Source organism: Dreissena polymorpha, chromosome 3 (assembly GCF_020536995.1).
Source record: "Dreissena polymorpha isolate Duluth1 chromosome 3, UMN_Dpol_1.0, whole genome shotgun sequence".
NCBI classification, from domain to species: domain Eukaryota; kingdom Metazoa; phylum Mollusca; class Bivalvia; order Myida; family Dreissenidae; genus Dreissena; species Dreissena polymorpha.
Genome location: NC_068357.1, coordinates 26,406,648 through 26,429,412, shown reverse-complemented (window position 1 = coordinate 26,429,412; position 22,765 = coordinate 26,406,648). Strand labels below are relative to the sequence as shown.

General features: G+C 34.3%; 2 protein-coding genes across 4 annotated transcripts; one reads left to right on the top strand and one right to left on the bottom strand.

The window, feature by feature from the left end:
- LOC127873373 (protein phosphatase 1 regulatory subunit 27-like) lies at positions 1-3,725 on the top strand. Its single transcript, XM_052417232.1, has 3 exons — positions 1-266; positions 2,698-2,848; positions 3,051-3,725. Exons 1-3 carry the CDS (start codon positions 86-88, stop codon positions 3,232-3,234), a joined length of 516 nt encoding a protein of 171 aa, XP_052273192.1. The 5' UTR covers positions 1-85; the 3' UTR covers positions 3,235-3,725.
- A 4,601-nt stretch (positions 3,726-8,326) lies between these two features.
- LOC127873369 (protein phosphatase 1 regulatory subunit 27-like) lies at positions 8,327-20,946 on the bottom strand. Of its 3 annotated transcripts, none has more exons than XM_052417227.1 (4): positions 20,741-20,946; positions 10,422-10,762; positions 9,419-9,569; positions 8,327-8,732 (listed from the first exon to the last, which is right to left on the bottom strand). In XM_052417227.1, the coding sequence occupies exons 2-4, from the start codon at positions 10,600-10,602 to the stop codon at positions 8,549-8,551; spliced, it is 516 nt and encodes a 171-aa protein (XP_052273187.1). In that variant the 5' UTR covers positions 10,603-10,762; positions 20,741-20,946; the 3' UTR covers positions 8,327-8,548. The 3 variants fall into 3 exon arrangements, with proteins under 3 accessions (XP_052273187.1, XP_052273186.1, XP_052273185.1); XM_052417226.1 differs by having other exon boundaries at positions 10,422-10,728; XM_052417225.1 differs by lacking the exons at positions 8,327-8,732; positions 9,419-9,569; positions 10,422-10,762 and adding exons at positions 14,433-15,823; positions 16,188-16,323; positions 16,742-16,859.
- Positions 20,947-22,765: the final 1,819 nt, after the last annotated feature.

Below are 22,765 nucleotides of genomic sequence, written 5' to 3'. Positions count from 1 at the left end.
TGAGAGACATAGCCCAAGGCTAAACAAGTGGCGAAGTAATTATTAGTTATATAAATAAGGAAGCCGTTCGAAAAATAATGTGACAATGAGCCGAAGAGCAAGCTTGTATGCCAAACAAAACCCGGAAGCAAAAAAAGCCAAAGGTGTGCGGTTTTCGGACGAACTTGTGTTTCTGGACAATATCAAAGAGAATGACGTCAAAGCCTTGGGTCTCATGCTACGACGAGCAAGTCTACAGGTGGACATTAGTGGAATTAATGACTCAGGTATGTGTTGAATGTGTGCCTGATTTCTTTGCAGGTGTTGTTTACTCTTCCAAAAAAACGCAGACTCAGCTAGACCATGTTTTTTTGAAATACAGACGACATGTGTTGCTGACTGCAATTAACACATTTTATTTTTAATTCGTGTAAAATATTGTAACAAAAATGATTTATCGCTCACCGCTAAAGTGGGCAAATAATGTTTAGGTACATTATCTTTCAGTAATCATTTAATTATATCTTGATGTAATTTTAGTTTGTGTTCTCTATTTTATACGAGGTTTTGGGTAACACGATTATGTTATTCACTTATTTCAAAGTAAGAGTTTAAACATAGTGAAATCATCGAGTTTGAACTTTAAAAAAAAATCATTATATAACTCGATGGTTGTGTCATCCACCAGCAATCTCCTTTATTCAACGGATGACATGAAATAATCACATGCGCGATATTGTTGCAGTTTTTTAAAATCATACATTTGCTACTTTATTAGTGATTCTTTTACTATTTTGCATCTAAAATGTTTGTATAGCAATAATGATTAATTTCACTTTTTGAGGTAATATTCATTAATACTGGTATCAATTTTTTACTACATAAAACATGTGCATGTATCTAAGGTGATAGTTCTTCAGGTAGATTACAATATATTATGTAAACTCAGGTACACCTACAACACTCATTATCAGATCAGTTCTGGATAATTGCTTATCGATGGGGGATAGTTATTTATCAATGGGTATCTGACACTTCGGTATTGAATGATCAGGTCCATGATTAAGTACAATTTCAGGTACTCTTAAAGTTTAAGAATTGTTACAGAACCGAGGATTCAGGTTAACCGAGGATTCAACCTAGGATTCAGGTTTACCGAGGATTCAGGTTAACCGAGGATTCAGGTTACCTGAGAGTTCGGGTAGCGGGTTAATTATATAAACCTGAAGTTATATGGAAAAGGAAGAGGTTTTTGTTGTTTGTGGAGCTTTTAGAATGTATCTAAACTTAACATATTTCTGACGTGGTGTATATATTTTAAATGTCTAATGTTTGTCTTCTGTGGGAAATGCTGAAATAAAATGTGTGTATATTATGTAAATAAACTGTAGTGGTAGAAACAAATTACTTATTTAATTTCTACTAGCTCGGCTAGTGTACAAGTTACATGGAAATTTGTCCAAATGGACTGGTGGCAGCATCCGTAAATGAGAACACAGGTTCTTGACTAAATTGAAATTTAGTTAAGATAATTTGTGCAAGGTTTAACTTTGATTGCTACCGTCGAAGATTAAATTTTGCGACAATATGACAGTACTATTTACATACTCAGTTAATTATATTGATTTTTAGCTCGGCTGTTTTCGGAGAGGTATTGTCATAGCCAGCTCGTCGTCCGCCCTCCGCCGTGGCGCTAAAACCTTAACATTGGCTCTAAAATCAAAGTGCCTACAACATTGAAACTTCATATGTAAATTCAACTTGATGTGTTCGACACGCCACACCCATTTTTGGGTCACTAGGTCAAAGGTCAAGGTCACTGTGACCTCTAATATAAAACTTCTGACAAGCTTTCATTGATTCAAATCTGCATCCACAGCCGAGCGTTGGCACCTGCTATTCGGTGCTCTTGTTTTTTGTTTTATCATTTGAACATATTTTGAATGAATGTCCCTAGATTTGGATATTTACTTTTTGCTACAAGCCTATGCAAAACGTGACTTACTAGTAAATACGTAAGATTATTGAAGAAATTCGTTAATCGACTAATACGAAAAGTGGATAAATGTTGTATAAGTTGTCAACAACGACATAGAATACTGATTATAAGATTTATCTCCTTATGATGGAACATGATGTGCACTGATTTTGTATTAAATAATTACAATAGTGCGTTTGTTCTGAGTGGATGCAGTATGTCTTATCCATGAACTGTAGTAAATTAACTTCTTATAATGATGATAAGAAATATCTCTTAATGAAGAAACTGGATGTATACTTTGTTTATATTTAGACAATTCAAAACTTTACTTAAGCTGTCGATATTTTGAATTGTCAGAAATATTCACTATTCGACAATAAATATATGTAACTGACCTTGTATAGCCAGCCATCATATTCGAAAATACCACATATTAAGTATAAGAAAGTCAGTAACACCTCTAAATAAAAAAAATCAAACTCACTAGAATGTAACCATACTTTAAAATAGTTGATAATATATAATACACTGTGGTCTAACGAATTGATGGTCGCATGTTCCCTAAAGCGTTTCTTATTCTTCTGAACAGAATGAAGTCGTAAGCACAGATTGTGTATTCGTAGAAGCAATCTTCTGTTGAAAACGGGTGACGCAACTTCAATTATATAAATAATAAAGTTTAGAACATATTACGTCATGCTTAACGTTTTAACATGAAATGTTATACTGTCCTTTAGGTCTGACCCCTCTACACCAGGCGGTCCTTGACGGGAACGAGGCTGCAGTGAGGCTCCTGGTGACCCACGGAGCTGACATCAACAAACAAGACGAGGATTCGTGGACGCCGCTACACGCTGCCTGTGCAGAGGGACATGCGCTTATTGTTCAGTGAGTTCATGTGAATGAGGCAGCGGCAGCAGAAACCATTTCTTAATATCTCTTAAATTAAAATACTAATACGTAATTGTACGTTTGTGGTAATCTAAGGCAGAGTTCAATTGTGTCCATCTGATGTCGTTTACAAACATATCCAATATGTTGCAAGATAAACAAAATAATAATAATAACCATTTGATTGTTTCTTTAATAGATTTCTCTTGGAGAACGGTGCAGACAAAAGTATATTGGCAGATGACGGGGAGCGACCTTTAGATCTCGTAGATCCTTCCGACATGGAAACAGTACGTGTAATGCTTAGTAACATTCAACCAGATAACAACAACCAATCAGATGACGATTTGGAAAATGACGTCACAGTGCCAGTAACTGGTTAAACATGGATAAACAATTGCCGTCCCGAAACAAAACTGTGGTGAAGTTAACGCTAATAATTGAGTTAAATCAAGTTGACATTAAGCGAAGGAGTAAAGACGGTTTCACTATGTTGATACATTGTCCATCATCTATCATTCGATAAACGGGTATGCATCTGTTCATTGCTAATATCAAAGGTATTATTTTGACATTGATATTGATAATATAACGCTATTTCTTAGTCTCATTCCATAGACATGTCAGTCTATTATAGTTGGTAAAAAGATAAGTAAATCCGAACATATGAAAAAAAACGTTACAGGTTTGTGTTTTTAAATATAGCTCGGCAAATTAATTCGGCACTGACCTCAATGCAAGAGTTTATTAAAATACATATAAAATAAATATAGTGTCTTTACTGGAAGTGATTTGAATCGACCGCAACTTGCCTACCTGTTATTTTCTCAATAACCACGTGCAAAAGGTGTACGAACAAAACCGAATGCAATTATTGTAAACACGCCAAGCACATTACTTATGCTTATGTCATTCATGACTGGTAGGTTAATGTTGTAGAGCTATATTGATAATATACATTTAGTATCGTGTCTTTCTTTAACGACCAACTTTGTAAAAAAAGTCGTAGTTATCACAGTTGAAAGTAAACACACACGGTTCATTTGCGGCAAATTCCTTCCTGTTTATTATTAAAAGTGTTTTATTGCAAAAAAATGAACGGTTGGTATTATTTTTTAAACAAGCAGGTAATTTGCAAAACACGGTTTATGTTCAATACTTAATTTTAATCATGTTATATTCATTGATATATTGTATTTGTTGTTCAATGTACTGTATAGGCACTCGTTAAATGACTAGAGGTTGATAACGTTGTGTAATGTATTGAATATGCAGATGATACATCTTTAAATGGTCCAATCAATCAAATAGTGTTATCTTCATTTCAAATTACAAACAGCAAGTTAATGTTGATAGCGACAGGTTTACTCGTATTTGTTGTAGAAGCATTATTGGTGTCAAAGCGACGTATACAACAATTCTTGACGTAATGATTGGGATTTTCCATCAAAATAAATGTTTTGTATATATATATATATAATTTGTCTATTGTAGAGCAGAAAACGTATTGTAATTAACTGAAACTCGTCTTTCCTTGATTTCCTGTTATAACTCCCTATGAACTTGTATTATTATTATTGAACACAAACGTTTAATCTGTTTTGAGAAAAAAGAAATAGGAATATATATTTTCGCCTAAATATTAAAAGGACAATTTTGAAATAAAGTAACCTCACAAGGTCAGCTTTGTCAATCGCTTTTTCAAAAACCGTAAATTGATTTACTTCAAAATTTAACGGGATAGTCCTTGAATTGCCTGTTTCAGCAGGTGTTCAAAAAACGAGTTCCGCTCCGATGCATATGTACGTTAATACAGTTAAGAAAACTTCATCAATATCTGAAAACCTTAAATAGATTCTTCTACTTCTATAATTGGATAGTGATATCTTTTAGTATTCCTTTACAGATGCTAACTGACCACGCCAATAAGGCGTTTTGGTTTAAATAAAATATACACATGACTTAATCTACTGATTAAAAACATGCTAGGTCGGATAGATTTCTTCTTTACTCTATAACTTTAAGCAAAATACGGTTAAACATGTGTTCAGTGTTAACACTCAGAGTTTGGTTTATATCAAATTAAGACTTAACATCTTTGAATTGAATATGTCAAATGACATGATTTTTTCAGAACATATTTGCTTATTACATATAATATGTTGAATCGATAAGTTAACTTCAAAATTCAGTAAATGAAATTGAGTCGCCGTTCGGATAAAAAGATATTAGAATGAGGAGCAAAAAGCACACACTAGAGAGAAAGCTTTCATTGAGATTCTCGTAGGTGGCTGTTGAAGATTGTATGCAGTGTTAATTGTTTGTGGCGCAAGTCTAAAATGTTCGATTGCAACGCGTGCGTACAGTGTTTATAAGAATACCTTTCAAATACATAATTAGTAAAGGTCATGCTATACGTGATTTATAAACTAAAATGGAGTACAGGAGAAGTATAGCTAAATAGTGTCAATCGGAACACATTAATAAAATGCAATGGAATATGGATATGAAGTTAAACACACTATTCTGGACCACAATTTGAGAGTGAAAGTCAGTTTCTCGTCAACACTGTATTTAAATTTGTGCAAAACGTATCGGTTTATGAATGATTATCTAGTTCAGTGTTTAGTTAAATAGTTTTGCTGAGCATGCATATATTGGATATATTAGCCTTGCTCTAATTTATTTATCAAATACTGCATACCTCCATTCCTTTAAAGGGGCCTTTTCACAGATTTTGGCATTTTTTAAACTTATTCATTACATGCTTTATATTGATAAATGTAAACATTGGATCATAAAAGCTCCAGAAAAAAATCAAGAAAAAAAATAAAAAAAAGGAAAAGAACATTGCCCGGAGCAGGTTTCGAACCAGTGACCCCTGGAGTCCTGCCAGAGTCCTGAAGTAAAAACGCTTTAGCCTACTGAGCTATTCCGCCGAATACACATTGATGATGTATTGTATACCTTATATAAGCAACCTTCGTAGTTTTACAAAATTTAACGACAAAAACAGAACTCTCCAAATTATTCGATCGTTTCGCGTTGCAACGCTTTATAATTTTTAGGTTTTAAAATCGTCAAAAGATGCATATAATGGCTATATTAGAGCATGGTTAATGTTCAGTATTACTGTTTCCTCACAAATATCATAACTAAAACGAAAACTTACGAATCTGAAACAACTTTTTTCAATTTTGTCAATTTACCAAAGCGTGAAAAGATCCCTTTAAACAGTACCGGTATAAATTATAACGAGCAAAACATCCACAACTAAGAACATAACATTAATAAAACAAACATAGAATGCATGTATGTATATATTAACAACACATGGTCACAACAAACTGTCTTGAAATGTGATTTGCAAAGTATTGGTGTTTATTTGATCTAGCTAAAGGGCACAATAAGTAAATACGACCCCGTATATACCGTGAGAATATACGGCGTTTTGAAGGAAACTTTTTAGAAGCCCAATATTCGACGTCGCATGCAAAATATTAAGTACCAAAATCTTGTTATTTCATATGATATTTTTAAAGTTTTCATTTTAAGATGTATAATTTATTGGTTGACCTACATATGCAGCGTTCCAGACCGATTTGCGTCTGTCCGGTTAGCACAGCTGTAAACAAATATTTTGCTGTTAAAAAAACACCAAGTCCATATTGTTGTCCTAAAATGTTTCGTCACTGAAATGACGTCACACGAGTACGTCATAAATTGCGTAATTAAGTGATGAAAATAAAATACGGAAAGCTGGTTCGGTAATATATTTTTTTTAAATATTGACGACTAAGAAAATTGATGGGATAAATCGATTACTTGGTCGGTTCCGAATAAATCGAAGTTTATTTTGCTCGGCCAGAAAATCTGAACCACTCAACATATTAATGGTTGTTCATCGCTAAAATTAAATACAATTATTGAATATTAAAATTGTTCATGGTTTATATAAATTGTTTATATTTGAATAGTTTGTTCGGTATAGTATATAAATATTACATGTCTGACAGGGTGACAGTAAATATGTCAACTTTCGGAAAAATACTGTCAACCTTGGCTTCGCCTCGGTTGACAGTATTCCTCAAGTTGACAAATTTACTGTCACCCTGTCAGACATGTAATATTTATATACTATGACAACTGCCCGCCTAAAAGTATTCCTAGATGACAATAATTATTGTGTACATGTATTTTATAAACGAGTTTTTATACTCAGAATTTGAAGAGTAATTATTTTGATAGATACATTTTGTGTGCTGTTGGTTTTGGCAAATCAGAGCATACACTTAATTGATTGACGAAATCAATGGATTTTATCGCAATACGTCTTTGATTACAATGAAATCAGGTAGTGAACTTGTCAGTTAACGCAAATTAAAAATAACATGTATTGTGAATCCCTAGATAGGTCTGAATGTAAGGCTCTTACTAACAAAATTTTAGTGGCACAACGCCTCGATCCAAACTGAAATTTTGACAGATTTACATGAACAGTGTTTCTATTTTATGTAGCATTTAGATTGAACTTGATCAATCTATAATCAAATGCTTACCTAAACAAGACCTGTATGCAAGTAACCAACATTAAATCAGGTCGCCTACTCGGTGCATGTCATCCGACGATAACATTCTAGTCAAGGACTCGAAGTCCAAAAACCTTAGTAAACCACATTGGCGATCTTAAGTCATACAGATCCGACGGCTCGCAACGCTGAGCTTCCGTTTATTTGAATTCTAAAAACAAATAGCAATGTATAGACGACCTTATGTTCTTAACGGTCATCATGGTATTTTCACTAAAAAACAATTTAATATGCTATCACAGCACGTCCTTAATATGAGCATTGGTGTTATCATGTTTAAGTTTGTCCGAAAGTTTTCTTTTATAAAAAAAGTTGTATCCAACTGTTGCCACGCACTGAGGCAGTGCTGTGATGCATATAAAATTAATGTGATATAATTATCTGTCCTATTGGATCTTATCTTATCACAATGACGAGATTTAACCAATTTATAAAACGGGCTTATAAGATTGAGCTTTAATTTTACACTATCTATGTCAGTATTCAAGTGATTTGTATATACTTGTGTTTACCATGTGAATATCGTGGCCGTGTTGAGCAGTTTTACTCAAATGCATCTATAATTAATGATATGTACATTAAGCCATTAAGGATTGTCTGAATGCATTTTTACTACATGTATTTATACTTTTTTACTTGTAGGACCAACATGTTCTGTACCTGAGATGATAAATACGTTTTTGTGTTCGATAGATAACTTTATGGTATTTACAAAATGATGCCACCGTATTTTTGCAGATTTGTTTATGATACAGAACAACGAAAATGTGCTGTTTATCAAAAGCACTTAAACGTATATAACCGGGACAGAAAATAAGGCATATATTATTGGAATAACGATGCACGTGATTTGAAGAAGAAACAATGTTAACGCATCAGTTACATGTCAGTTTAAAAAATGTCAATTGAAAGGATTTATTCGAAAGTAGTTTATATAGTGGTATTTACAATGTATGTATACCCGTTTAACAAATGACATGTGATGAGCTAATAATCATTACTACTTTTCAAATGACAACACTTGGCACCATTTAATGAAAAAGTGTTGTCGTTGATAGCTGCATTTCCTCTAATCACATTGTACACTGCATTACTAACTCAAACGTCGCTATTCAGTAGTTGGTTCTGTGACGTCAGTATCTAGCTCGTCTTCTGATTGGTTGTTGCTATCTGGTTGAATGTTGCTAAACATTACACGTATTGTGTTCATGTCGGACGGGTCCACGAGATCTAAAGGTCTCTCCCCTTCTGCTGTTAGTATGCTTTTGTCTGCACCGTTTTCTATAAGAAATCTGAAACAAAACGACAATAAAAATCTTTGATGCATGTAAGTGCTGCAAATAATTACTTAAGAACCGATTGTATTTAACACGTAATCTTCGGAACAGACTTAATATCCAACTTAAATTACCATAAGAAAAATCTCTAAATGAATATTTAAAAAAAAGAAGTAGAGTATAATAAATGCTGTAATCAAATCGTTCAGTTTGTTCAAAAAGGTACCATATGATTATTTAAATGTCATATGGAACCTTTTTGCACACAGGGGATTAAATTATGCAAGTTTTCATTCGTTTGGTTAGTATATTGTTTTCTTTATTTTGTCGTCCACGAATATGATCAAATTGAATATCCAATCCAATAAATCAATTAAGACAAATTAAACCGAAAATCGTTCAGTTTGTTCAAAAAGGTACCATATGATTATTTAAATGTCATATGGAACCTTTTTGCACACAGGGGATTAAATTATGCAAGTTTTCATTCGTTTGGTTAGTATATTGTTTTCTTTATTTTTTCGTCCACGAATATGATCGAATTGAATATCCAATCCAATAAATCAATTAAGACAAATTAAACCGAAAATGGAATGATTGCAGGAAGTTATTCATTTTAACTTTATATTTAAAAGATATGTACATGCTTTGTGGATTTTTTTCATTATGTAGCAGAGAAACCCATGTAAACATAAACTCACTGAACAATATCGGCATGCCCCTCTGCGCACGCAGCGTGTAGAGGCGTCCACGAATCCTCGTCCTGTTTGTTAACGTCAGCTCCATGGGTCACCAGGAGTCTCACTGCAGCCTCGTTCCCGTCAAGAACCGCCTGATGAAGAGGGGTAAGACCTATAGGAAATTGGTGCATTGTTATAAACACAATATTAGAAATCGTATATTGAGTTCATTTTTTCACTTTCATCGCTGTCAATAGATAATTTTGCAGTATCGTGTTTATAAGAATGCGACCCGATTCAGCTAAACATAAATTGCAAAGCAACACACGTACAATGTGCAAATCGCATTGCGTTATGAACAATCAGTTAGACCAAGTGATAAATAATGAGAGAAGTTTCATACATACATAACTGTTTAAACTGCTTTGCAGAGCCAATTATGAGAAGTGTCCAATGTTGCTTCTTAAGTTCGGTGAATGTATACGTACATTGTTCGAATTAAGTATTACAATAACTCGTATATAAATTTGAATCAAACAATCATGATGTTTCGAATTACCGATAACATTTCATAGCCAACGAAATAAAACGTGTTACTGTCTCATCGTAATTAGATTTAAAAACTTGCTATTGTTATGCTTTTGAGCTTAGCTATGTTCAACCATTAAAGATATTTTTTAGGTTAACGCTTTATTGGTGGTTTATGTTACGGAGACATAGGATTATGCAGTGAGCTTGTGCATCCAATGATGCAACGGCTGATCATGAGATGATATGCTTTGTTAGATTAGAACAATTATGTTATTGTTGCATATTCTTGCAAACACAACAAGTTTAAAGGCCACAGGTCGCAAAATAATGAACCTGTTAAATGGAAAAAAAACTATAATGCAAAATTGTATGCTTGGTTCGTTTATCTGAATAGGTTTGTAATGTTCTCTTCGTATCAATGCCTCTTGGTGTAAAGGCAAACCATCACTATAATTTATTATAAGAACATTAAGAATTATTCTTTACCACATACCTGCGTCATTAATTCCACTAATGTCCACCTGAAGACTAGCTCGTCGCAACATGTGACTAAGAGCTGTGACGTCATTCTCTTTGATATTGTCCAGAAACACTAGTTCGTCAGAGAACCGCACACCTTTGGCCTTCTTTCCTTCCGGATTCTGTTTGGCATACAAGCTTGCTCGTCGACTCATTGTCAATTATTGTGCCCTCATATATTTGCAATATAAATTCTCAAGTACACATGCTTACTGATTCAAAGGAGATGTCACAAAGTCATGATGTCGGAACCTTCAATGCTGTCTTTCACTCGCTGTGCACTATGCAAAAAAAATATTTGCAATCAGTTCTCATCTGTAAATAATTGGGGATTATAAGATAAGTGCACGTTGAAAATACGGTTCTAAAATATCATGGAATGTGATAATGAAATAACACGAACCGTTCTTCAAGTACTATATACGCACAATGCGATAATACTAATGTCGAACGTAAGGTGAAGACAAACACGAGGGACAAAAGCCCTTAGAAGTCCATCTGAGACTTTAACTGCTCTACATTTCTATGATCTTACTAAAGCAATATATAATTAATTAATTATATTGAAATCTAATCCAAACTTCTGACAATTCTTTTCTGAACGGAACGACCCTATTTTCACACTAGGCCAAGATATCATTCAACAAATAAAAATATATATGGATATTTCACCCGCAGGTGGCTGTTTTTTCAAATTCGTATCAGAGATGATACATATGTTCTGAACAAGTTTCATGTTAATGTTAATAAGGCAAATAATTAATGTAACGTATATGGTGTGTTCAATATTTCGCTATTGCCATATTAGAAAACAATGTCCCATCCTCTGTCAGTCATAAATATTGCGCGAACAAGTGAGAAGAGTTTTACAAGGTTTCAATACAGACAGGAAAACTAAATCGCCCATTCGCGACCATGTTTTGGACGAAACCGAACACCTGGGATACACGGACGAGATATCTTAACACAAACGTTTGTTATAATTGAACAAAATGTGTCTTCTGTAGTGTGTAAAAGTTTTCTATATAGCAGTACAAAAATACTGCGTCCACTGGCGGCACATTTTCAACGAACCAGATCCATTTTTTCACGTGTATGATATTTTATTACCACAAATGTTTTGGGCAAGCCATAAAACATACTGCGTCAACTGGCGGCACATTTTCAACGGACCAGATCCATTTTTTCACGTGTATGATATTTTATTACCACAAATGTTTTGGGCAAGTTTAATCATGCTTTGGCAAGGCAAAAATATTACTTCTATAGTTTTCAAAGAGTTTGCTTTACGTTGGATTACTGACCTAGTGTTTGACCCCACATGACCTTATGTTTAAAACGTATGTTTAGATAGTATTGGGGCACATGTTCTGAATAGTAGGACGATTCGGTAATATCTCAGGATGTTCACATGGTAAATGTCGACGACGATGACGGAATAAGGTCACCAAAATAAGTTGATCTAAAACAAATGAATGAATGGTCAGTAAAAATAGTTTCAAAAATAATGCAATGGTGGGGAATGCATGCTAATTAATGAACCATATAATATTGTTATTACAAATGTTTGTTTCCATATGAGATAACATATCTTATTGCTATTATGCATTTATACGTTTCGTGCATCGACCATTGTCTTATTATTACTGAAATAAACTTAAACATGTAGTCTACTAGGATGCAATTGATTTTATGAATACTATCAAAATCCGCGACTTCTTTGTATACGAATCATCTAGCTATCTAAGCTATGTTAATGTGGCCTTTTCAAGTTTTGGTAAATTGACAAAATAAAAAAAAATGTTTCAGATTCGCAAATTTTCGTTGTATTTATATTTATGAGGAAACAGTAATACTGAACATTTACCATGCTCTAAAATATCCATTGTATGCATCTTTTGACGATTTAAAAACTTAAAAATTATAAAGCGTTGCAAAGCGAAACGATTGAATACTTTGAAGAATTCTGTTGTTGTCGTTATATTTTGTGACACAACGAGGATTGCCTATATAAAGTATAAAATCCATTGTTCATTGTATGAGCACGGTTTGCCGAGTGATCTAAGCGTTAGACATTTACTCAAGGGGTCAGTGTTTCGAGCCCAGTTGAGGTTACTTTTTTTCTTTCTTTAATTTTATTTTTGTTTTTACTGGAGCTATTGAGATGCAATATTTACATTTATCAATATAAATAATTTAATGACAAACTTCAATACATGCCAAAATCTGTGATAAGGTCCCTTTGACAAGCATAACATACATGTTATGTAAAACATATCATCTATTATTATCCAGCATACATTCAAATATACGCACTCGTCAATAAAATAGTCAGTAATTCATCCAATATCCAAGCTTACACGTGTGTACGTTATTCGAATTCGCCTTATCAGAATTGAGGCCGTTATACAACAAAAGATATTCAAGCAATATACCCAATTTTCCTCCAGCCTGCACCCAATTGTATAAACGCTTGTTAAAGTTACCGCTCGCTCGGTAACTTTCAAACCTTGGTAGGTTTGCGGTTATTCAGGTTTAGTAACCATCAAGGTAACTCGATTGTATAAACACGATATACCGCAAAGTAACCTAACCGCGCATAGTGGAATTTAACCACCGGTTACTTTAACCAAAACATTCCCACAATGCATTTTCTAATGACGTTATTTTCGCGCGAAGTGTCACGCTTCGATTTCGTTAACAAACAAAATAAACAGCGACATGTAGTTTGATTTTATCAAATTCATTTAAAAATGAATTCACAATAAAATAAAGTGTACATTTTAACTATGAGTTCATCAAAATGACCAGGCACAAATTGATAATGATGTCGAGATTTGCATCATTTAGCGGAATCCGTGGTGCTTCCAAACTGCAAGAGAGTGCTTGCAAAGACGTCTATTCTTCTAGATGTTTTAAGTGATGTAACATATACATGGTCGTCGTAACATGCTAGCCTATTCTTCTAATTTGGCTTATAGTCCGTTTTCATGACTGCGTTATAAAATAATATCTTTAGCCAAATAACGATTTTTACATATTCAAAGCACAAAGCTGAGTTTATCATTAACTTAAAATTACTTCAGAAAAGCACACTGTCTGTTGTCCAATATTGCATATTGCAGTTGAGAAAAGTGCGAGTCTTTTTGAAAATTGGTTATAAACGCGATTTATTTCACATGTAAATGTACTGTATAATGACATATTTGAATTGTCAATTTATCACATTTTCCTTATTTCGTTCAACGTGCTTTGCTTATAATCCGTGCATATACTTTGACATTTTAGAATGTGCAACAAGCCATACAAATATCGCACAATTAATAAATATTCTGCAATATTTGCTTTCCGATTTAATTCACGATAGGCATAGAGATGAAGTATAAGATGGTAAAAATAGCACCACACTGGAATGTCCCATTTTGTACACGGGTATAATGCACTCGTTTATCTGTTGTGTAATGGGATGTTTTCCATTCTTTGTTTATTAATATATTAAATTATTTTTTTCTTATACAATAAGGGAATTTACCATAGACAAATAAAACATTGTTCTACTTTAAACATATCTTTGTATGCAGAAATCTGCAAATGTAATTGAGTTCACGTGTGACGAAGAAGAAAGTTTATCGAGTTCATAAATTCATTTGAATATAGTGATAGGATGGCATAAGGGTCTTTATTTAACTCTGCTAAAATAATTATTAAAGACCCTAAATGCAAAATCGTCAATTATTGAGTTAAATGGATTATTTATGGATTTTAAAGGGTTATTAAAGGGAAGATACTAGTTCGAACGTGTTTTTGGTTTTTGTTTGTACTTTTTTCGTTCCCTGTCAGGGCTCAACATTAACCTCAAAACCAACTTGCCCTGCCGGGCAAGTACTTAAAAATCTACTTGCCCTGAACGTAAAGCCACTTGACCAAAGATGAAGTATCAAATTAACTGTAAACCTCATATTTTGTAATAAAGATCAAAATGATACACCACAAAACCTTTTTTTATTTTTGCACATTTAACAAAATGATTACAGCAATTCAAGTCTAATTAGTCTTAATGTTGATTTGTCCCAAAATTCGATCATTAATGAAATAATTAGTCATTCAGATTCTCTTCCACATCTTCGTCATCAAACACAGGTCTACGTTGCCTCTGTCCTCCGGTGTACCAGAAGTTAACTGCTCTGGGCCAGTTATACTCCCCTATAGTACTGCTAGTCCGGAGATGGAGATCGCCATCAAGCAGTTGAGCATATCCGGCTGAAGAGATGCTCTCCAGTCAGACTTGATTCTGGCCATGGCTGAGAATCCTCTCTCACAAATAGCACTGGAAGTAGGGACAACCAGAATAATTTCTACAAGCATAAGAATATTCTTAAACCTGATTTTTAAGTTTTGATCAGTTAACAGTTGTTTGAACATCACATCAGTAGAACGTGTTCTATTTCTGAACATGTGGGCTTTCAGAGCTGGCCATTCTGTACTTGTTATATGCTCCAACTGACAACCCATACGTTTCAAGTCAACCTTGAAATGTTCACACAATGTTTTGACCTGGTCTTCCCCATATGTAGCAAGGTCCACTCAGTGTCAGGAAGGTTAACCATGAAGAAAACTTGCATTGCTTTTAGTACAGGAGAGGTGTCTAGGTCATTCATACTACTGGAGATATGATCAATGAGAATGTCCACAAGACCGTTTTTTTTGCATTAAGTTGTTCATCAGATGATGTAGATGGTGTTAGCTGAATACCCTGGAAGGTAAGCTGGTCACTGGTTGCATCAATGAATCCCTGTAGATTTTTACCTAGTCTAAGTTCCAATGCCACCAGGCAGAGGCAAGCTGTCTCCAACGCATCTAAAGCATCTGGTATACAAAATGTGTAACAAATACAAGATTGGTTTAAGGCTTCAACAGAATTGCCAGCGATCTGCTAAGGTGGGGCATCCAGCGTGTACCCTCCAAGTTGGCAGGTCTTAACATTTTCACATCCATGGCTTCTTCCAAGCTTTTTAGTTCCCGTAAGGCTTTAGCAGAATAGTGGTAGTGTTTGTGGAGATGAAGAAGAACTGATTTTATGTCTTCAAGAACTGATCCATCTTTTTGTCTAAGAGCATCCAACGCAGCTAACTCCAATCTATGATTCACACAGTGCATTGAAATGAGCTGGGGCTTATCTCTCTTAAGAAGAGCCGTAACACTGTGACTTTTACCCAGATTGACACTGGCGCCATCACACCCAGTAGCTATCAGTTTCTCCTTCCTTCCATCAATATTGGGCATGGCCTCTTCGATAGTCCCCAGTATACCTTCCGCATGTGCATGCTCCACCGCCTTCATGCTAACGTATAGACACATAGGAACCCCTTCTATTACCTATGACGAAAAGAAAAAAATGTTAAAGGATCAATCATGAAATCACCTGAAAGGTATTATTTGCCATTAATGAATAAATTGCAGTGGAAAAACAGTCATGCAGATTAACCATCAATCTTCAAGATTCCGTAACAATCTAAACGTTATAAGTATATGACATTAATTTTTTTATTCAAAATCAAAACTGAGTCTGATGTAAAAAAAAACAATATTCTAAGTTATTTGTAGTAAGTTGGTGAAGACTTTCTACAAAGACTAGTAAGAGGGAAGTTTAAGAAACGTTTTATTAAACCTTAATTTAATAGAATAAAATAATAGAACAAAAAATAATACATTCGTTTATAAAGGTTTTCTATCAGCTTACCACTCTTGCATACACCAGTTCATGTTCGCAAACTGACACATCTGTGGCGCCATCGAACATGATAGCTAACACCCTCGACTGCTTTAGAAGATCATCGGTGACACTCTGAAGATCTTTGTAGATGAAGGTCATGAACCTGAAAAATAAAAATAAATAACATATTTAACATTTACAAATTCAACTTGCTGGAATAGCATGTAACAATCATGTTGTTTGAAATGTCAACTTAGTCCATTGCCATATGCAGGTCAGATATTTATGCAGAATTAATAGCTTGCATATGTGCATTTTAGGACCTATCAGTATACTCTGTACATGACCATGGGGTGTTAAAACAAGATTAAGTTAACTTACAAATATTTAAAAGAACAATAATTTAATTGTAACGTTTATTGTTCATTTACTTTCACTTGACTTAAATGCATGGTGGATGATGGGAGTGCAATACTGCTGGGGCAGATGGAGGTTCACTTTTTTATATTTGTACACTATAAAATGAAATATGTTTGCAGGCTTTGTTTCATTTAATTACGTATTATGTATCACAAAAATACCTTCTGCATGCCATGTCTGTCTTGTAACTCAATACCAGCTCAACACCATTGATTTTCTGTAAATCAAGCACGGATGGATACAGGGTGAAGGGCAGTTCGTTGTTGGCTATCCAATATGCTGAATTGAAACAGACAGTAAGTTTTTGTAAATCGTCTTTGTTCAATTTTCTGATGCTTAAACCCATGGCATCAACTACATTTGAGCACCCCGGAATGTCAATGAGAGTTTGCGAATTCGCCGAACTGTCAATGTCTCCGGTGTACGAGCAGACGATAGTTTGCTTATTTTCTTTCATGAGCAAAATCGTTTCCTTTTTATAAGCAAGCTCATGAGATGAACTTTTTTCATGCGTTTTTATAGACTCAAGGCGAAAAGTAGTGCACCCAGAAATGAATGATGAGCTCTTGTCATCACTGTACTGTTCACAGGGTTTGCAAAACATTGCCTCTAACGTTTCATCGTATCTCAACCATTCAAATTCACTTTTTTATTTTGGTAAAAAGTTGCGTTTTCGCTTCGCTTCGTACTGTTTGGCACTTTCGGATGATTTTTCTTTGCAAGTTTCATTTGATTTGGCAGACTTAGAATTACTGGTAAAGCCGAAGGTAAATAAACTCGACATTTCTCATACAACACGTGAACCGTAAAAAATGTCAATTGACGTAAAGCAAAAGAATGTTGAAAATGTATGTCGCAAAATATGAAATATATAAAGTATGTATATATATATATTATATATATATATATATATATATATATATATATATATATATATATATATAATCAATATATATATACCGAAGCTACTTGTTCTTGTGTTTATAGTTATATAATTTTAGTACTTTTCTTTTTGACTGAAAACACCAACGATGTTATTGGTAACTGAATAATAATGAAAAACATAATCTCATTTGAAAGCCGATGTTTGGAATCCCAACTTACCCAAGCCATTTACGGCGTTTCTAAAAATAAGTTTGGAAATTCAAGCGCAGCATGCGTAGTTAGTTCGGACTTCCGCAAACAATAATCGCCGAGGTAAATTGGTGCATTATGCAAATCGTTCATGATTATTTGTACTACACTGTAACTCCAATATAACGCGGATGACGGGGTCCAAGCCACGCAACAGCGTTATAAACGGACAGCGTTATAAGTTTTGAGCTTATTTAATTAAGAGGGCTATAAAAACATGTAAAGTATAGCCTATAATATAGGTCCTGTGTTATGTCATGCTGTGTTGTCATCCGCAAATACATGCATATAAACCGAATCGAACGATAACAGTATACATACCGCTTTTTTAATGTGTACATTTATCCGATAATCCAATATAATTACAACATCACTTACGAAAAAATAATGTTAAACATTTATGACAAGAAATATGTTTACGAATTTTGTAAACAAATTCATATGCCTACGCCATTTTTCAGAAAAATTAGTACAGTGCATTATGGGACACAGCTTTCATTGGACGAGCGAATTTAAAATTAGATTGAATGCAATACGATACATATACAAAAAAACATTTTATTGCGTCATATGCAGCATGTGAAAAACGTGCTTTCCGTGGACTTTCAGATAACGGGCACAAATTTAAGTGCATCTCACACACAGATATTTTTATTTATCAAGCATGTGTAGCATATAATAAACGATAACACACTTACACAGCCATAGTTTATACAATGAAATACCATACACGATAAATACAAAACATAAACAGGTAATCGTTTTAAATAACTTTAATTTGATAATTATTCCGCTTGCACTTGCCGTATTGAAATTAGCGCACTGAACCGCTCTGATAGGGAATACATGTAATAAACACAGACTCGCGAGTTTTCACACCTTTTTTGACATTACACAACAGATTAACACCAATTAACTGTCGAGTGTCGTTCAACCTCTAATCGATTAAAATCAGTTAAAATCAGTTAAGCGGACGGATCAATCAAGCTGTGATCGACGGCTTCTTTGAATTTTCTGAAAATACATGAAGTTGCATAACATGGATTTGAATCAGAAATGGAAGGTTGGAGAAAAAACGGGATCCAAGGACCCCCCGCGTTATATTGGACACAGCGTTATAACGGACCGCACTATATTGGAGTTACAGTGTATTTAACCACTGAAACACACGTTTTTCTTTGTTCTTTCTTTGCACTTGCCCGATCGGACAACTAGATTATAAAATAACTTGCCAGGACCCAACTTTTACTTGCCAGGGGCAATCGGACAACCGTTAATGTTGAGCCCTGCCTGTTCTCGGAGAAATGATTTTAACATGGGCGCCATTGCGTATTGCCCTGTAAATTAAGTCAAATAAAGTGTCAGTGGCTGCAATTGTCTGAGTTTAAATGTTAACTGTTGACTGTAAAGTAACGAAGACGTGCATGGAGGCTGACATTTTATTATTCTATCCACCGGAAGTCATAAAACGTAACACGCAGGTAAAAATAAACTAAGTATATGACATCTCCCTTTTTCTGAAAGTTTACACAACAGTCAATGAGTTGAGTTGAATGGCTTTGTTTACACTTACAAGTGAACTTAATAACTAAATTAAACAAGAACCCATGAAAGTAAATTTTTTAACTTTTGTCAGGCTCATATCCAATATAGTCTTCTAAGTATTTTCCAGTCCTATGAACATTCACAAATAAATCTTAACATGCCTCATATATTTTTATAATGAACACAACTTCGAACAATACATGTTAAATGAGTAATACATATCAAACTAACTTTAGTCACTAACCCACATCATAGTCTCTTACACTACAAAAGTTCATAAACATCTTGAAAGGCTCTTATAAGTCATGTAGAATACAGGCTATCTAATATTTTCACTTTAAAATTAAGGCCACTCCAAATTGATTTGTTGGTCTACCGGTTTTTTTGAAAAAAAATTGAAGAGGCGAGCGAAAAAAAAAAACTTTTTTTTTTGAAAACAGGACAATTTTCGAGCGAGCGAAGAGCGAAGAAGAAAAAAAATCACATTTTGATAGAAAAATACTGCATTAACAAGAGGTTTAAACAGCTATAGTTTACATTCAAATCAATTCTTATACAAAGTAAAGAATCTTTGTACAAACCTGCAATAATATATTTACGAGTTACATACTTTTCAAATAAAAATGCACTAAAATTAGGTTTCAGCACTTTAACTTTAAAATGTAGAACACAAGTCTAAAGCTAGTGTTTTCATTTTAGGAATAGCATTACTTGTAAGTTTTAATTAAACATCTTCTAATGCAATTAGTAAAATAATGTTTATATTTTTATATTGAATAACTCTTCCATGAAGATTCTGCGCTGTTATATGAACTTGCAACCGTTAAAGGTTCCGATATGATTTCAGGTCGGAACGATACTACAACAAATTGACGTTAAATGATATGAGGTCGATGTATATCGACCTCATATTTATAGGAGTAAGTTGCATATGACCTTTGACCACGAAATATAACCATATCATAGAAGGACACATGTCTTCCTATTGCTGCTTATATTTGTTCGAGGTTTGCAATAGTGACAGCTGTGAAAAGGTATACCATGTTGCAAGCAGTGAAAAGGTATACTATGTTCCAATAGCACTTGAAGAGGGACAATCATCAAAATGATAATGACAGACAGTCGGACAAAGGCCATGCATATAAGTTAATAAACCAGTGTCGATACCTTATTTTAAAAGGGGCATATCGATGGCTAGTACGGTATTATATTTTTCTGAAATAAATTATACACATTACAAAAAAACTGTTTTTATGTTTCTTAAATTAACCGACCTAGCTCTAAGCTGTAAAGCGTGTTCCGACAACCATGTATTTTTATACTTCTAAACATTGTCCCTGTGACTTTTTTAGAACCAGCCTTTAATGATTGTATGTTTATTTTTCGTTCACTTAAAATTGTGTTATAGGAAAAATACGACTACACATATTGAGATACCGTCCATATGCCCATTTAATGAAGAAAATGCATACAACACTTACGTCATTTTTCCCTATGTTGTTAAATTGAGCATGCTTCAAAGGTATCTGCTGATAGTTGCATGTTCGAACGTGAACAAACACATTCAAATAAGTCACAGAACGAAACAGATATGTTTATATTTATAAGGGTTCGCTACAGCAACTTTTCACCGCAATTTGTTAAAACGGTCACGCAGGAAGCCATTTTTCTGGTCGTCTCGATCGAATTTTCGAGCGACTACAGTTCTCGATTAAAAAGGTTACGAAACACTATATTCGGCATTCATATTCAGCGTCAAAATCGTTTCTGCGAGATTGCTTTTTTTCTTTTTTTCACAAATTAAAAAAAACACATGCGCTATGGTTACAGAACGACACAAAAATGAGTGCGAGCGGTAAATTTTTTTTATTTTTTTTCCATTTTGAAAAAATAGGTGCGGCAAATCCGACGACCATCACATCAATTTGGAGTGGCATAAGCAACAAATTTAATTAATGATCATGAGATATAATAACAAATGATACACATATATTACAAACCAATGTCTAATAATATCTTATGTGAAATTAATCTTACGAATTGTTCAGTATTGATCTTCATGGCTGATAAATTCACTTTTAAACACACGTAAACTGTTATCTAAATGATACTGATATTGAAACTTCACAATTTTTCACAAGATATTTAGAACAACATTTCTTTTCTGATTTCACACATACACTTAGTGGATTACACACATATTCATTATATTTGCTTGGCATTTGCACATTTCTTCCAGATTTTGTGGTTTTCGTACCATTCAGATCTGCATTTTCACTATCACATACAACTTCTGGCACAAAATCATCTGCTGAAATTTCTACATTAGCACTTTGTTTTGATCTGTTTTCACTGTTTTCCTGTTCCTTTGAATCTTGATGAGTCACAGAGCTGCATGGGTCTTGTGGATCATCTTGAAACTCTGCAGATGTTGGTCTCAGGTGTCGTCTGTTCCTGCGTAGGATTCTACCCTCCTTTGTTTCCACTACATACAATCGCGGCGCATTATGTCTTCTTACCACTGTTCCTGGAATTATTTTCCCATCATGTCTGATTGTAACAGTCTGTCCTTGTAGAAGTGGTTTCAATGTAGTACCACTATTTTGGTTGTAGTAATGCTCCTGATTTGCTTGACGCTGCTTGTACCTCTGGAGTACTTTCTTTGGACTGGTGTATTTCGGTGTCAGGAGTTATGTTCTCGTAGGCAGCGAAGATTTCAAACGTCGTCCGATATGTAATTGGGCTGGTGATAGGTTTATCCCTTCCAAGGGTGTGTTTCGGTAGTCGAGTAACGCTTTTGATGGGTCGTCACTTTTCTGAATCAACTTTTTGGCCGTCTGTACATATCTTTCAGTTTGACCATTCGCCTGACTATAGTGAGGACTAGTGGTTGTATGTTTGAAATTAGCCTCTTCTGCAAATCTTTGAAATTCACGGCTACTAAACTGTGGACCATTGTCACTCACTATCTCATCCACAAACCCGTATCTGGCAAACTGTTTTCTTAAGTATGCAATCACATTTCCTGAGCTTAGATTGTCCAATTTCTCTACTTCATGCCACTTAGAATAATAATCGACTGTTAGTAGGTAGTGATGCCCTTTCAGCTCAAACAAGTCAACTCCCATCTTGGCTGATGGTCTATCTGGAATGTTATTGTGCTCTTTGTTTCCTAGTTTTGTGTTGTTTAAAGCACATATTGCACATTTCCGTACCGTTTGCTCAATTTGTGTCATCATGCCTGGCCAGTACATAAATTCTCTGTCTCTAGCTTTACATTTGACAATGCCCAAGTGTGTTACATGTACTTGTGTCAACATCATTTTCCTCTGTCCATGAGGAATTATCACCTTGTATCCTTTATATAATACACCATCTACACATGTGATTTCATCTTTCATTGCCCAGTACTTTTTAATAGTCTCAGGTACTTGTGCTTTTTTCTTTGGCCAACCGTTTTGTACCATCTCCCTTAGTAAGCACATTTCTTCATCTTTTGCAGTTTC